The sequence below is a fragment of the Passer domesticus genome, chromosome 20 (genome assembly GCF_036417665.1).
Source record: "Passer domesticus isolate bPasDom1 chromosome 20, bPasDom1.hap1, whole genome shotgun sequence".
Classification (NCBI taxonomy): Eukaryota; Metazoa; Chordata; class Aves; order Passeriformes; family Passeridae; genus Passer; species Passer domesticus.
In genome coordinates this window covers 8,069,065-8,085,546 of record NC_087493.1, presented here as the reverse complement: position 1 = coordinate 8,085,546, position 16,482 = coordinate 8,069,065, and the positions used below count along the sequence as shown (strand labels likewise).

The 16,482-nt window shown below is 43.7% G+C and overlaps 1 protein-coding gene across 5 annotated transcripts in view; it reads right to left on the bottom strand.

Moving 5' to 3' along the window:
* The window catches only part of LLGL2 (LLGL scribble cell polarity complex component 2), a 32,860-nt gene that overhangs the window by 13,466 nt on the left and 2,912 nt on the right, over window positions 1-16,482 (bottom strand). For 4 of the 5 annotated variants that reach the window (XM_064395417.1, XM_064395418.1, XM_064395420.1 and 1 more), the window contains exons 2-10: window positions 12,096-12,203; window positions 5,893-5,990; window positions 4,833-4,914; window positions 3,460-3,575; window positions 2,733-2,891; window positions 1,865-2,027; window positions 1,560-1,692; window positions 724-778; window positions 389-543 (exon numbers count right to left, since the gene is read on the bottom strand). In XM_064395417.1, coding sequence (XP_064251487.1) covers window positions 389-543; window positions 724-778; window positions 1,560-1,692; window positions 1,865-2,027; window positions 2,733-2,891; window positions 3,460-3,575; window positions 4,833-4,914; window positions 5,893-5,990; window positions 12,096-12,170 — 1,036 coding nt within the window. In that variant the 5' untranslated portion in view covers window positions 12,171-12,203. The remainder of the gene's footprint in view (window positions 1-388; window positions 544-723; window positions 779-1,559; window positions 1,693-1,864; window positions 2,028-2,732; window positions 2,892-3,459; window positions 3,576-4,832; window positions 4,915-5,892; window positions 5,991-12,095; window positions 12,204-16,482) is intronic. The other variant, XM_064395419.1, reaches the window with a different exon arrangement.

Below are 16,482 nucleotides of genomic sequence, written 5' to 3'. Positions count from 1 at the left end.
AAGTGCTATTTCCAAACAACAATATTCAGCTCCTCATTTCATGACCTGGTTATGTCCAATGTCCAGCTTAAACAGATATAGACTTAAGAGATCTTTTCTCATTAACAGAGTAGCCTAATTTTTTTGAAGAATGTATGGCATTTGTAACCAGCCCTTTATTCACACCAATATTTTACATTTCACTTTTAAATGGGAATCTTTCACAGCTGGACTCAATCTTAAGGGTCTTTGCCAAACGAAATGATTCTTTGATTCTCTGCTGAAGTCTCAGAAACTCCCCAAACAACTGACCTCCTTATCACATTTCATTATGCTATTTATACCAGGCAGATTCCCACACACGTACACAGCTACCCTAATTCCTCAGTAATGCCCTTCCATCACATACCTGCAGCAGGATCTGAGCTGAAGATTATGAAGAAGTCTATCACCCGTGAGGTGAAGTCAAAGGCTGTTTGCTGGCTGCCGTGGATAACAGAGATACTGTGCCTGTCCCCATAGCTAGCCCGGGGCATTCCTCCTTGGAATATTATGTAAGGAAGCCTTAAGAGAAAGAAGGAGTTAAAGTGGTCTGTGCTGAAGTAAGGAGCAAGAAAAAATTTAAAGAAATGCCAAAGAAAGTTTGGCAACAAGTTGTTATAATGTTACTCTGAAGGGTTTACATGGCATTGCACACTGCACCCTTCAAATAGCTGAGATGGAAGGGATGCAGCACAAACTCACCCATTTTTTGTTGTCTGCCAGTAGATCTTGGAGATGGCCTTGCAAGGAAAAGGACCTGAGAAAACAGAGTTATTTGCTGCAGTTCAAGAACTGCATCTTTACATCAGAAGTTGCTGATTCTGCTCCAGCCAGCTCACCTCACCCTCCACCCCAAGGAAAGCCACCTAAATTAGTAGGAGCCAGCACCACCTCCCCAGACCAAGCCACATCAGACAAGTCTTCTGGGACACACTGACCACAGAACTCCACAGCAAAACACAGCTTAGGCTCAGGGGCAGTTCTAAACCATGCTGCTGATGGCTACCAGGGAGTAGCAGTGTGCTGGAGGAGCTGATTAACTAGAAAGGATTGCTAAAATCACAGCCATTCCTGAAACTAATATTAACTGATAGAGCTTTAGAAGCTTCTTTGCACTCAAAAGGTGAGGTCATCCCCATTTGATGGTTTCCAGAAAATCAGAAGCTTCATTTAATCACTGCTCAGGTCAACAAAAAATACACTCAGCTCACTATTAATTACACAGGATCCAAGCAACTCCTGCTGAACAGGACACCAGCTAAAACAAAGAGCTGAATCACCAACACCCTTCTTCATAAGGGGCACTAATATTGTCAAGACTTGCTCTCCATGTTGAGGACAGATTTCAACAATGCAAAGGAGTCTCAAATCCAAGAGAAAATCTGGAATCCCTTAGTTGAGGCTTACAAGCCATTCAAGAGGCACTTCTGCATTCTGCCCTTAAACACTAGAGAGAACTGTGACTGGAATATCCTATACAAGCTCAGAATTAGTTTGGGTTTGGACAAACACACAACAGTTAAACCTCACTTACTGACCATAAGGCACAGTGTTTTCCAGAGGCTCTGACTGCCTGTTGTCACTGGATACTGGCCACTGGCTGTAACTTCCATCGTAGTGACAACTAATGAATTTACTGCCATCCCTCTGCCAGTAGAGGTTCTCCAGCTGCTGAAAAGAAAGTCATACAAATGACTGCTCTCCAGAGAGCTGTTATCTCCCCAAAACAACCTGTTCTTACTAAAAAAGCAGCTTTGTCAGGCTCTCCCTGCACCTGATTTGTCTTCAGTGTCAGTGAGAGCCCTTCCTGCCCGGCTGAACTGACTCTGGATTGAATCAATACCTGGCTGCCCAGGAAATGGTGTGTTGCTTTGTTATTCTGCAGGTCCCAGAGGACAATCAAGCCCCTGCTGTATCCAATTAGGATCTGGTCAGGGTTCTTAGGATGCTCCCGAAGGGCTTCCACCAGTTCACAGGATCGTCTGTTGCAGTTATCTTCTGGTATCCTGCAGGAGCACAAGAGAAAACCAAGAGAAGATGATTCCAGGTACAACCTGAAAAGACTAATAAAAGGTGTAAGAATGAGAAATTAAGCTACAAAGTTGAAACAGTTGATCCCACAAATCCTTCAAGCAGCAGAAATATCTTATGGGAGACATCACATCAGGCCTGGACATGCACCTAGTCCCATTGCTTCAAAGAAAGGTCAGGGTTTACAAGGAATTCCAGGACTGCATCCCAGGACTGTAAAGACAGTTTGAACACCCACCCTATTCTCTTAAGGCATAAAGATAAGATGGAAATGTCAGTAGGAGAAGTGAAGTAGGACAGTTTTCAGTGGCACTCAGCAGAGTGATAAAAACTTCATTTGAACAAAGCAGCACCAGATGTTCTGCCAGTGGTTGAAAAAATAAATGGATCATTACAGCTAATTTTTTTTTTTTTTTTGTCTAAAACTAAACACAAGGGCTAGGGCACAAGGTTTGCAGATTCAGCCCAAGTGAGCATGCTCTATCTCCACAGTGACAACACCAGGCTGCACCAGGACAGAAATTGTTACACAAGGACCAAAAGTTACTTTAATGAGAGTCAGGCAGATATGGACAATGCTTAACACAACAGTGAGGCCCCAGTACATAATCTGGGGTGACATTTTAACAAAGGATGTGTCTGGTAATGGGATTCCAGGTCTTGTTTGCTCACTCACTCACCGCTGCAGCACGGCCTCGGGGGTGATGGTCCTGTCCTCCAGCACTCCCAACGAGGGCAGCTCCACCACAAAGATGTTGCCACTCTCTGTGCCCAGGTACAGCACTTCCCTCGAGGAATGGGGAAGCACAGCTGTTACCTGGGTGGCGCTTGGTGGAGAGCTGGGGATGCAAAGAGACTCTTGTTACTGAATTTGGGAGAGTTCACAACATAACAGGGACATTTATCACTGTCATTTGTTTTGGAGGCGTGATTTTTTTTAAGAAGGAAAAAACACTCCTTGATTTTCCTCTCCGTGTCTCTAATCAGCTTTAAGACAAATTATGTCAGAAATTTTTGACAAGTGCATGGAGAAAGAACCAGACACCTTTTTTACAGAACCCTCTCTAAGTGTTCCTAAAAATAGCTCACCTAAAACTGGCAGGATGAAGTCAAACTAAAACCACAACAGCATTTCAAAGTCTGACTTAAGACATGGTTAGATTTACCTAACCTTAACAGCTCCTGTACTCACAGCAGTGAATGCACAATATTTTAAAATATGTCACCCTTTGCACTGCTTGAGCACGTTTAAAAGCTGGCCTCCCATGCCCTAGCCAGCTCTTGGTTTGTTCCCATGGATGTCTTTTCAATGGATTCAGGGGAGTGGCAGGCTGTAAAAACTGGACAGGCTCTAGCTTAAACAAAAGCAGAATTTTCTGGCTGCTCCAAGCCCCTGCTGTGCCTTACCCAGGTGGCCCTTTGAGGGTGAAGCGATGCTCCTCCCGCAGCTCGGACGCTCCTCCGTGCTGCTTCAGGCTCCAGAGGTGCAAGCTGTTATCATCCAGCAGTGTCACCAGCTGGCACTGCAAAATCACACAACTTGCTTTTTTCAGAATGCCAGTATTAAATAGAACACGGTAAATTTAGCAGAAGATTTGCTGCTGTTCATAATTCCCTGCTAAAACAGGACTGGGGAGCTGGTTCAGTTTTTTATGGCAGTGGACAAACACTGCAGCAATGGGATTTGGGGGGTGGAGGGAGGCAAGAAGTAGCCTAGAGGCTAAAAACCCTGTTATAAAGGCACAGGTTATCACTGAGGGGGATGACAAGGATTTAGGCTCCTGAAGATCAGCCTGTGCTGTAAAGCCCAGCCATGCAGCTGCAGGCTGTATCTCACCTCCTCCTGGCTCAGCACAGGTTTGCTGAACACACCCCAGCTTTGGGTGGGGCTGATATACTCTGCTACACCACACTCCTCACATTCTTCATGTCCAACCTCATTCTGAGGGTTGTGTCAGAATCCTTTTATGAGCCCAGCCCTGCTGGCTGGATGTTCAAATTGAAGCATTTTACCTGCTGCAGCCACACCTGGTGCAACACTCCCCATGGGAGTTTCAGTTTATACCATTAGTTAAGCAAACAGACACCCAAAACCACCTCAAGAATTAAATCCCTCTCATAAAGAGGCCACTTGTGCTACACTAGGGGCAGCAGGGAACAAAGTCTGCAACTAAGAGACCAGTCTGGACAGTCAAGGGAAAGTGGTTAGACAGCCACCAGACATTTGGAAAATTCTGCTTTCCTATTTTTAGAGGGTGGCAATAACTATTCAGCAATCCCCAGGAGCAACAGTCAATACCCCCAATCACAAAGGCAACAAACTTAACAGCAGATGAGGTTAGCAGTGCTGTTCTGAGCTCCTGGAAATAATTAAATCAGCTCAGCAGCAGCTCCTGTTCTGTCTGTAGTGCAGAGGAAAGACTACCCAGTCCTACTGAAAAAAAATAGGGGCTGCAAAAGGAAAAGAAAGTATTTGCTACTGCAGCAAATTGCCTGAACTATCATGGCCTTATTACCATTCCCAGGATGTTACTGGAGATAAATGAGTAACAGTTATAAACAATAAAGCTACTCTTTAGTTTAAAGCTTCAATTCTAGTTTTACTGAGCATCTCCACAGCAACAAGCACTGCTGAGAGCACAAAATACACTGGGATAAACATTCCCAACCAAACAGTATTTGAATATACTTGGTAACAGGAGCCCAGATCCCCAGAAGAAAATCAACACCTGTTTAGGAGAGATCTACCTAAGTCACAGAGGTACTGAAAATGCACTTACCTGATCAGGTATAAAGTGAATCTGCATTACAGTGTTGTTTTCTTCATGTAAACCCATGAACTCCACCCCAGGAGCACCATATCTGATGAGTTTGTTGAGGATCTACAGTATTTAAGGTGACCCACAGCTACAATTAATTGGTAAGAAGCTTGCTAGCAAGCAAGATGAAAAGAGATTAGTTTGAAACCATGTTTTACTGTTGGTGAGCTGGACTGCAAAGAATCAATGCAAATCTACTTTGCTTGTAAAATTTGCAGGCTGTGCTCACTGTGGAGAACAGGGAAGTTCACTTCTTCCTTCAGTATATGCAGAAGAGGTGCCTAGACCCTGTTTTTTCTCAGGGATGTTCAGTGGTTTCCCAGACACTACAATCCTGCTTAACTAATTTGTAACCAGGAGACAGATGGCTACTGCCTGCATGCAGAGTCCAGCCTCTGAGCACAAACAACACCAGCAATGAATGATTAAGCTGGCAGAGACAGCACCAACTTTTCCTTTCTGGGCTGGGTGACATGCCTGTTTTACAGCTCATCTAACTGGTCTCTGCCATGAGAAACATCTCACACACACAAAAATCAGACTGCATGGCATCAGCTACAAAAAATAAATCACCACCTTCAATGTTTAGGTCTTTAATTCCTGGATGGTCAAAAACTCAGGAAGTAGAAAGCATTTCTGACTGCAGCTTTAACCTTTGAAATAGAATTGCTTTAGGAAAAAAAAAAAAAGGAAAAAGGAACCCTGCCCCAAATATTTAAACAACCCTGGAATTTACAATGTGAAGCATTGCTAAACTTAGGCTAGATCTAGTCTGACCTTCTGCATAACAAGAGCAGAGCCTTGTTTAACATCTGCATCAGCTCAGCTCCTGTTGGAGCTGCAGCCCAGCTCTTGGAAAGATAACCCCACACTGATCAGACCAAAATCACTCCAAACCCTCACAAACTGTTCCAGTAATCCTTGCTTGCAAATTCACATTTAATCTAACTTTTGAAGTGTCTTCAAAGCTGCACTGATTCTGCTGAGGTTGGAGAACTCTCCCAGGGTGTTCAAAGGATACAATTTGATGGCTCCTGACCGTGTCCCAATGGCCATGAGACGGAGAAACGGGCTGTAGCCCAGGGCACTGGGCTGGTGGGGAAATCCATGTTCCACAGTCTGGGGGAGAGAAGGAAAAATCATCAGCAGCAGCTTCTTTCATGGGCATTGCTGGGCAGAAATTCAACGTGGCATGGCAGTCCAAAATACAGCACTTAATGGCAGCTTTTTCTGCTGAAAGGTGTTCAAACCTTTTTGGTTTGCTGAACAACAGCCTAATGATGAATGTGTGCCAAGAATCCCTGGCTCCACAGCCAGGATATCCAGAAGTGTAACAGAAATGAAAGAGAAATATTCTGGAAACAGTAGCCTGAGCAGCTCTTGATGTTAAGATTATAAATAACTCTGCATAAGCACAGCTTAGTCAGTCAATACAACACACTCCATCACTCCACATCAGCTGCACTTCTGTAAACCAACTGCTCAGCACAATTTCAAAGTCTGACACAAATACTGTGCACTGTAAGACCAGCTTTATCTGCCAAATTCCACACAGGTCAGCCTTCCTGACCTCTTTTTGGAGACTGACATGAAGAAATGATGCAAAGCAATGCAGAGCTGTGAGTGAACATCAGTGCTCATCGAGGAAGCAAAACAGATTTCCTATGAGCAGCCAGGAAAACTAATGCAATCCATATCCATTTTCCAAAGGGAACACGAGGAACACTGGAATTTAATGAGAGCAGAAGCCTGCTAGGCCACCTCAGAGTAATTCAAAGCCATTTGAGACTAAAAAGATGTCACTGTCACAGGGAGGAGTGTGGCTTGCCCTTGGTGGCTTCCCTAAAGTACAACATACAACTGCTCCAGGAGGGAGATTTGGAGCATCTGTATACACCACACTGATGCATTTACACACCAGGGAATAATATCCTGCCACACTTACAGGATGCCACCAAGCTGCTTAGGAAATAGTTCAGTGAGGTTTCCAGAAGTGCTCTTATCCTGGTTTAGGTAAAACCAGGATGCACCAACACACAGGTAGAGAGGACTGGTGTGCCCACAGAGTAATAGGGAAGATTAAGAGGGATGCTTCCTGGAAAACACTGATCTTTAAAGGCCCTACTTTGGGAAAATACCTTCTTCTAAGGCAAGCTGGCTAGCTACAGAATAGGAACTCATTACACTCACTACTGAAAAATAAATAAAATCAGAGAACTCTCCATCTGCAGCACTTGCACCTCATTTCCATCATGTTTGAAGCAAAGCTACCACATCACTTAAGTTTTATGCTTTATTCAGCCTAAAAGTAACACCTGGACTTTATTTCCTGCATAGCAATTTCCCAACTTAATCCCCTGCACGAGAATCAGCTGGAGCTGGTTTCATTTCCGTGGTCAGGCCATAGCCCGAGGTGCCCCAGCTGCTGCAAAGCACTTTAATGTCCTGCTCAAAGACACAGCACAGGAGCATCCAGCTGACTCCAGAGTCTGCCAGTTTGCTTTGGTTTCACCCGTTTGATCACAATTCCTAAGCAAGAAAAGATCTCCCTCCTCTAAATACTGGGTACCCCAGCCTGAGGTTCTCTTAAGGGAAGATGAGCCTCTTGAGAAGATGAAACTGAAAATATTGGAGCATTTCCCAATTTTCTGCCTGCCAACTCATTAGGCTGGGCAAAAGAGTAGATAGTAATTTTTTTACCTTTTATAGGTAGTAAGCCAAGATTAATACTACAAGCTCCAAGACCACTGAGTTTACTTTCATTTTTGACAACTTAATCTCCAGCCTTAGCTCTTTATATTCTAAGAAGGTAATTTAAGTGTTAGGTTTGCATTATTAAGACCAAACTTTGAGAAGTCAATCTTTTTACTGTCACCCTTGAAGCTGCAGCTATTTTTTTGCATAGCTAAACATATAAAACTTCCTAGAGATGGCTGTATGAAATCAGGAATTTATCAATGGACTCAGAATTGAAACAGGGCAGTTTCCTAACACAGCACAGGCAAAGAGGAATTCCTCTGCACTGTGATAGCTACTGAGGCAACACAGAAAAGCCTCCTAATTGTCAAAGTTGTGGGAGTGTTAAGCTATGGTGCAAAATTCTGGGAAGAAGATCCAAGGTAGCGTTATCTTAACAATAAATCAGACATTTAAATGAATCAGGTGTAGCACAGGCAATAAACACCATTCCACTCTCACCCAAAACAAAAGTGAGGAACTTGTTAGGGAGACACCAGCGTAACTCCCCCTGATGGTTTTAGTTTCAACTTGTTCACAGTCACTGCACTGTCATGTTATCTGCACAACCAGGTGCAATTTTCAGTGACACATCAATTAGAAACTGTGATTATTCTAAGATTTCATCCAGCCCAAAAGATAAAGCTTTAGCCACAACTCTCAGAAAACCATGACTTATACAATACTGTGCTTCCAGTTAGGAAGCTGTCAACACCAGCCTTAATACTGGCCTAATTATATCCTGGGTTTGATGTGTTAATTTGTAAACACATTAGACAAGTCAATAAAAGCTTTAATTTTCAAGTATGAGACCTATGAACTGCACAACCAAGTGTGTATGATTCAGTCATAATAACAGGAGGGTGATTTTTTTTCTCCTCCAGGTTTTCATTCAACCAAAAATGTGAAGCACCCCCCATTCCACAGACAAATTTGCAAAAGAGAAGCATCAGTAACAACCACAGTGTGCTACACAACTGCTCATGGAGACCAGTAAACGTTCTAAAGGTTTCTGGTAGCTCTGAATCTTCAACCGAGATGCCCCTAAGATGCAACAAAGATAACTCTCTTATGTCATTTGTTTCCACAGCTGGGCAGTAAAGGCTTCAGGGTGGCTTTTGCTGCGTTTGACACCACCAGGGTCAGGCATTCACATTCACTGTCCTGATTACCCAGATCTTTTCCTTGTACTTATTTGCACCCAGTTGTTAAATCACATCAAGCCAGCTCTGGGCTGCCCTCCCTCCCCTCGGCAGCTTTCATCAGCCAATCCTTTCACCTGCCCAGCAGGTAAACGCAGCAAGGGGGAGGGAGGGGGGCAGGAGGCAGCAGAGGTTACAATGGAGCCTTTCAGGCAGCTGAAATACGAAACTGGAGTGCCCACAATGTGCCCTCCTTCTCAAAAGGGCCTTTGTTTCTATGGGGAAAGGTAGGAGCTTTTTCTCCTTCTCCACAGATTTGTCAGACTCAAGCAAGCCCGGTGTCAGCAGCACTGACAAAAATGCTTCGTGTCAGTCGTATTTACTGCAGGAAAAATGTGGCCAAACTGAACAGTTGTTCCCAGCCCACACTAAAGCTGTGCCGATGAAATCCTGCTCTGTCTTCCTCCTTTCACTCGTCTCAGCTTCTCCTCTCAGATTGTTTTATGACAGAGCAGAGACAAACCCAACCACAGGCTATACAAGCCCTGTCCCTTTGTTAATTCACCTTTTGAAGAAACAATGAAGCCTGTATGTGCTAACTCCACCTTGCTTAGGCACTAATTCAGATTTCAGGTAAGGTCTCCATCACACCCATCAGCAAAGGGGCAGGAAGGCTGAAAACAGGGGGAAAATCATGAAGCCATAAATTAAATGCAATGCTCCCAGTTGGGTAACATTCAGCTGTAAGACAGGCTGGTTCACCTGTGTCTTACCCATCATCTAGTCTGACAATGCCAGCCTGAACATGTTTCCTCTGCAGGGCTTGGACTGAGCCAAAGGCATCCAAATACTACTTCCAAAAGCAGGATAAACTCAAAGAAGTAGACTGCCAAGTCCACATACCTTATCCTTCATTCTATCCACTGAGCTAAAAACAGATTCTTGCAACAGGTACACACAAGTATGGGAAGTTCTTACTCATACAGAGAAACAGATATGCAAAGCTAAGGGACTAGCAGAATTTAGGAAGGTGTTTTTTGAAACAAACACAACTTTGAAGACAGTTTGAAGCTCTAGTCCAGTCACCAATCAGTCCTTTAAAACCATCTGGACCACCTCTTACGCAAAACAGAAATGCAAGAGAGAAGCAGTAAGAAGATCACAGCCTATTTATACCTGACAGAGTAAACAAACAAACAAAAATCCACCACCACCAATTAAACAGACTTTCTAAATTGAAGTCCATTCTAGGTCAGCATGGTCAAATATATTCCACTAACACTAAATCTGTGAGGCATCATGCATTTATATTCAACTTCAGAGTAGAATGAGGGCAGGAATCCCCAGCATCTTTAAGGCACAGACCTTGCCTTTAGTCACAGCCTGCATCACACGCTGAAGAGGTGCAAATCCACCGTGCAATTTCTCTGATCAGCAACTTTACAGGCCCACAAAATATTTCCCAAGCAGGTTCTTAACCAGAAGTCTTTCAAAGACCTCAAATAACAAGTGTTTAAAAACCTGCTTACCAGCACTAATGTGCTTGCTCTAATAGCACATCAGACCAGGGCAGCCTTGGCATACAAAGCACTATGATTCTTGGCTCCTTGAAGCCACAACCTCCAACAGCTCAGAATTAAGGTCTGACTTTCCCAGATTTTCTCAGTCTACCCAGCTGTGAGTAGATGTTTATTGGATCAAAGGGTAGAAGCTTTCAAATGACCCATTATCTCTAGAAATACTGGAATGGGAGACACAAGTCTTGGGAAAAAAAAAAAAACCTCACTTTTATGCAGGAAAAAAGTAGAGTGTAAAAGATTCTAGTATAATGTTCAGTCCCTTCTGATTCTTATTAGAAAAGAACAAGTTACTGTGGCTTAAAGGTGCAAATGAATTTTACAAGGCCTTTAATTACCAAGCTGTTAATGAGAGTAAACACTAGGAAGTGTCCAAAGTAGTTGTCTCCCTAGAAACAAGATGTCATATTTACCTTCAGGACTGAATCAAATGGAGTCACAAATCCTGATGTCAGCTTCTAATATATTTGGAAGTTTCCCTCTGCTGCAAAAGCTACCTCTTTCAACCCTGTTTTGCATTATCCAAATTAGTGTGTCTCTGGCAGGTAAAGCTTAGCCAAACATTCTCATAAGAGAAAGGCATATTCAAGGAAGAGCCATCCCTAAAATAGCAGAGTTTTTCCAAGGTATATATAATTTTAAATGCTTATAAGCAACTCTGACCCATCCCTGGGACATCTTTTCTGAAGCTGACATTGCATTTAGCCCGATGCAAACAACTCAAACCTGGTCTACATTCACTGATTTTTCTTCTGCACTAGGATTTCCTGGTGGTAGCAGGCAGAAAACAGACCCGAAGCACTCTTGAGTTCCTTTGTCTCCCCAATGGCAGGGAGGTATGCATGGAATTGGTGTGCTTAGTACCAATTACATTAAATCATTTATCTCAAATATCCACAGTTCCACTTCAAGTATCCATCTACAGTACAATTACAATGAATCAAGGAGGTTATTTCCTAGGCTGATTTCATTTATCCATTACACTTTTCAGCAAAATTCCATTTAAACCTTGGAAATATAAAACCTACAAATATATTTCTGCTCCCCAAAGAAAGTGTAAGTAGCCATTAGCCTAGCCATGATTTAATACCAGGCATTTTCAAAGATAAAAGCATCATGCTCCTGGCCAGAGCTCAAAAGAAAAATGCCCAGAGTGTTGGATAGATAGCACAGCCATTGCAATTTCTTCTTCACAGAGGGAAGGAAAAAATCTAGAAAGAGATTCAGACTAAGATAAGAGTAAATTCATTATTAATGGCCATTGTGCTGCCTAGGTGCTAGCACAGCCTTTTAAATGCACATTTAAAAGCAGGGGTACATTTGTAAATCCAAAGGATAATCAGGGACAAAGAACTCTGGCTTCAGCTGCATCACAAGCTGTGGCTTCTGTGTATACTTAGAAAAATGTTTATTTTCCTAACAAGGACTACCTATAACAGAAACAGTCCCAGCACATAGCAGGACAAGTGACAGACCAATCAGAAGATAGAAAAGATCTGTGAAGATCTCTTCTTTCAGCAAGTGCCACTCAACAGCATTACAATATCCTTCCTCTTAAAAAAGGAGACAGAATTGAGAACATGCCCAGGACCTTAAAGGAAACTACTCAGGCACACTGGGGGAGAAGGAGGCAGAACTGAAAAAGAGAACAAACCAGCACCTCCCCTAAATTTAACTTTTCCACCCACACTGAGGTGGTTTTTCCCTCCTTTTGCAGGATGCAGTGGCTCAGGACAGATTTGCCTTGAAGTCTGAGGAAAGCCCCTCACCTTGTTAAACTGGAAAAGGTCGCGCTTGAGCCTCTCTCGCACTGGATCGTGTCCGGGTCTTAAGAACCTTCTCATCTTCCTTGCTGTAGTATCTTGGCAACAAAAATCCTAACAAAATAGAAAAGAAGAGCCCATATAAACAAAAGCAGAAAGCAGGCAGAAGTAGGTTATTTGTTTTGGTTTAGCAGGTAACAAATCAGCCAGAGCAGACTGAGACAACATCACTATCGAGTGACTAAAACCTGATACCAGTCTAGCACAGCTCCCTGGTGCAGCACTTCACAATTCTATTTTCACATTGATAAAGCAAACTAGTACAGATAAAACAAGAGGATTCTAAAAAGGATTTTTTGCACTTGGCCACTTTGCAATCCCTTGAGTTGACCTTATCCAAAGAAAAGGCAAAACTGCAGCATTTGCATAAACATTCAGACAAACCCATCCTAAAGGCCAACTCCCAGGCTCAGGCATTATTGACTAGCATCAGTTTTCACCCCAGGTAACCCTCCAGCTATTGAGCCAAAGAGAAAGAATCCCATTTTCAGGTCTCTCCACGGGCGCAGCAGAAAGGGCGCTGTGCTGCCTGCAGGGGAGCTGCATTAATTATTAACTTGCTTTTGTAAAATATCAAGCCGAATTCCCTGCTCGAGGTGGGGGTAGGGAAGGGAATTTCGCACCTGCAATTCACGGCGCAGCTGAAGCACAAAGCAGTGTCCCAGTGCCTGGTCTCTCACAGACAGGAGGATCCAAGCAGGATAAATCAGACCTGACTGCCAGCCAGCAATCACACGGGAATCCCAGGCTCCAGCTTCCTACTCACTACAGCTCAGGAGGCTGCCACATCTCTCCTCTGCACAGGCACTAAGTGACAAGTAAACCCTGCCAACTCAAGAGCAAAGGTTTGAATTCACATCCTGACAACTTATTCTGGTGTTAGTGCTCCTGCCTACCCTGGCCACCTCTCAGAGGCTGCAGCTTACAGACACTTCACTCAGTATTTTATTTTATTTTAATTTGCTGGACAGGAAGCAATTTGCCAACTACTTTGTACATGACAAACATGTGCAGTGGGGACCAGAACTTCTGAGGTGCAATGAAGGATCAGAATGGATATTATACATGGTCAGAAGATGTTCATACACACCTACAGCAAGGTGGGGAGCAGGGGGCTGACATTGCACGAGAAAGAGAGGGACCAGGAGCACCAAAGAAACTGGCAAATGAACAGAGGAGCTTGAATCCTTCAAACAGTGGAGCTGGAGATGAGTGACTGAGGGGACAAGCTTTCACACCTGTAGAGACAGGAACAGCACAGCTGGAAACAGAGTGGCTGCCTCTGTGCTCCTGGCAGCAACAATGGCCTTTGGATAATGACCTAAAGCAGCCACTCCTGAAGAGCTTGAGCTGTTTTTCAAAGAGCTCCTAGCAAGGCCCTGCACTAGCTGTAAAAGTCCAAAAGAAGGAAATGGTGTGATAAACAGGATGCTCCACAGGCATATTTTGAGAGCTGCCTTCAGAAACTCCCTGAGCCTGAACTTGTACCTCTTTGTTGCACCACTGCCCTTTCACCTTTCCTGCTCACACTCCAGCATCTCCAGCCACCTGTGCAGCACTGGCCTGAGCTCACCAAAGGCTGCAATGCAGCCCTGGTTCAGGGGACCAGAGGATCAATCACTTGAGTCACGTAGTCCCTAGAATTACTAGGATCTACGTGACTGGAATATGTCACCTACGTGACATTCCGGTCACCTAGAATCACTGGAAGCACCAACTTCCACAGAAAAACTGGCTCTGAGCAGGGCAGCTACAGCTGTCAGTGTTTGTGGGCCACCAGCACATGCAGGGGTGAAGAATGTGCACAGAAACAAACATATGAGAACCTCAGAAAAGAGAGGAAGAATAAAAAAGTGTAGTTTACTTGGAAAATAAATCCTTCTACAATGATTTACCACCTCAAATGAAATTTCAAAAATAGTGTCAGATTGTAAGACATCTTTTATTAGATATTCCTGACATTTTCACAAAGCTACATTCACTTTAAGTTAGCAAAAGTTACAGAGCAGCAGCAAGGTGCTGTGCAATGAAAGGACAGCACATCATGCCCGTGTGTAACACACAACTTGCCCTGAGCCAGACAAGGAATGAAAGTGCCAAGGAGACGCACCCTTTCCCACTGTCAATCAATATCCTGGACCTGTTAAACGAGGCAAACCCACAGAGAAACTCTACTAATTACCTTCCCCACTTTAGAACAAAAGACCTCAGCTGTGCCAGCAGAGTCATACTCACTGTTAAGAGCAAAGAAGAGGGGGCTTGTTTTGAGAGAGACACAGCTTTACATTTTAAAACTTGCTAGAATGTTTTATCCTAAAATATTAATGGCATCCTGAAGCCTGCTGTTTGAGCCTGCTTATGCAAGAGTCCCAGCATTCACACTCCAGCCCACAACAACTTGTTCAACAGGCTAAGAAGTGTAGTAGTTCTGAACTGAGCAGTAACTCACCTGAAGAACCATCACCCTAAAGGGCTGAGAGGATGAGAGAAGGCAAACTACAAAAGTCACCTCTCACAGACTGATATCAGAGTTTCTTTCTGACCAAAGAACCTTTGAGTGTCTCAGTATGGGAGAGGATGAGAGGACAAGCAGTTTTGAACAAAGGCAAAGAAGGAATAGCATCCACTGCAGCACAGGCTGTCCAAGAGTTATTATCACAAGTTTACAAGGCTCTTATCAAAGAGAAGAATTTTGGTTTTAGTACAATAAGCAAGTATCTCTTCCAATTCTAGAAATAGATTCCACAATCTGTATAATCTTATCTTCCAGATGCACATTTACATTTTAGCAGTTTAGTTTCTCTCCCACACACCTTTGGAGCCTTACATAAAACTCCAGCCCCATGTGCTCTGCAGTTGTCTGCCAGTCAGCATTTACAACCATCTGGTAACAGTTGTGGCTACCAGTAGCCAGAGAGGAATTCTCCAGTAGCCTCTGAAGCTATGCCAGGTCTGCATGTATCTAATGTTCTTCTTTTCCAGGGAAACAATTCTTTAGGCTTTCAAAGACAAGTCTTTTACCAGAAACTATGTGCAACATTCTCTTCTTTTAAGAGCATTGAGGGCAGCTGTTTAGAGGCAACAATAGCCTAAGGCTGAGCCAACCCAAGTTTTGCTGGTACTCAGGACATGGACACCGGACAGCAGAGCTGAGAGTGCCCTGAATTCAAACTGCTGCTTCCTCACCTGAATGCTCAGCTAAATACAGTAAAGTTCCCTTTTTCACCTCATTGGATTAGATCCAGACACAAAGCAAAATCTCCTTACTATGGAAAGGCAATGAAAGCATGAGATGCAAGACAATCCTGTTTCCAATCAGACGCTAAGGAGCAATTTAACATCACAACCAGATTTCACTTTGTCCTCCTTGCTCAGCTCTATTCACTTCAGATGCTGTGAGACCTGGCATGTGAACCCATATTCAACAGAAACACAAATGCTCCTCCCCAGGAGCAGCATTAATTGTTCCTCACTGCTGAGTGTCACCAATCCAGAGCTCCATGTTTTCCTTTGGCTTCCTTGCTTCTGCACACAGCAATGTATCTTGATGCCTGTGCACAGCTTGCTGAGACACTCTCCATCATTTTCTCCATCAGCTGGCAGGGAAATACCATGTGCAGAAATTTGTTGCAATTTTTCCTTATGTCCTCTCATGAGAATGGAATTTCCAGCCAAAATGTTGTAAGTCCCCATCACACAAGTTAATCCAGTCTTGCAAGAAGAGGAAGCCCAGGTCAGAAGTTTTTATTACGTAGACACTATTAAGTGTGGATGCAGTCTGAAGTGAACCCCACAACAAAAACATACCCATAATGAGTTTATTTTGCTCACGTAGCAGAGTTGCAAGGTACCATCTGTATGCTTCCTTGGCAATCTTTACTCAGCTTGAACAGGTTTTCAATGGGATACAGTCCAAGAGCTTTCTTTTCAAAATGCCAGCAAGTATCTCAAGAACCCTTAAATCCTGCCTTGATTTAGGTTTCCTTCTCATTCCTTCCTCAGCACTCCTTCCTGCTTACAGGTCCTTAAAGGGAGAACATCTACCTATGCAGCTGATAACACTTTATCAACCCTGCTAAAATAAAAGAGGCCTTATCGAGCAGCTTTGTTTGAACTCCAGGCAGCTGGTGCTGCTGTAACAAACCGTCACTCCCATGGCCTTGGCTGAACCAGGTTCTCCCCTGCACCCAGGAGTTTGCCTTGGTGCTGTTACCAACACAGCAGCAAGACAACAGAGGCTGGGTCAGCCGCACAGCAAAAAGCTCCCTTAGAAAAAGCTTCCTTAGCACCAGTGATCTCACACCAACAGAACTGAGCAAAGTATCACTTACAC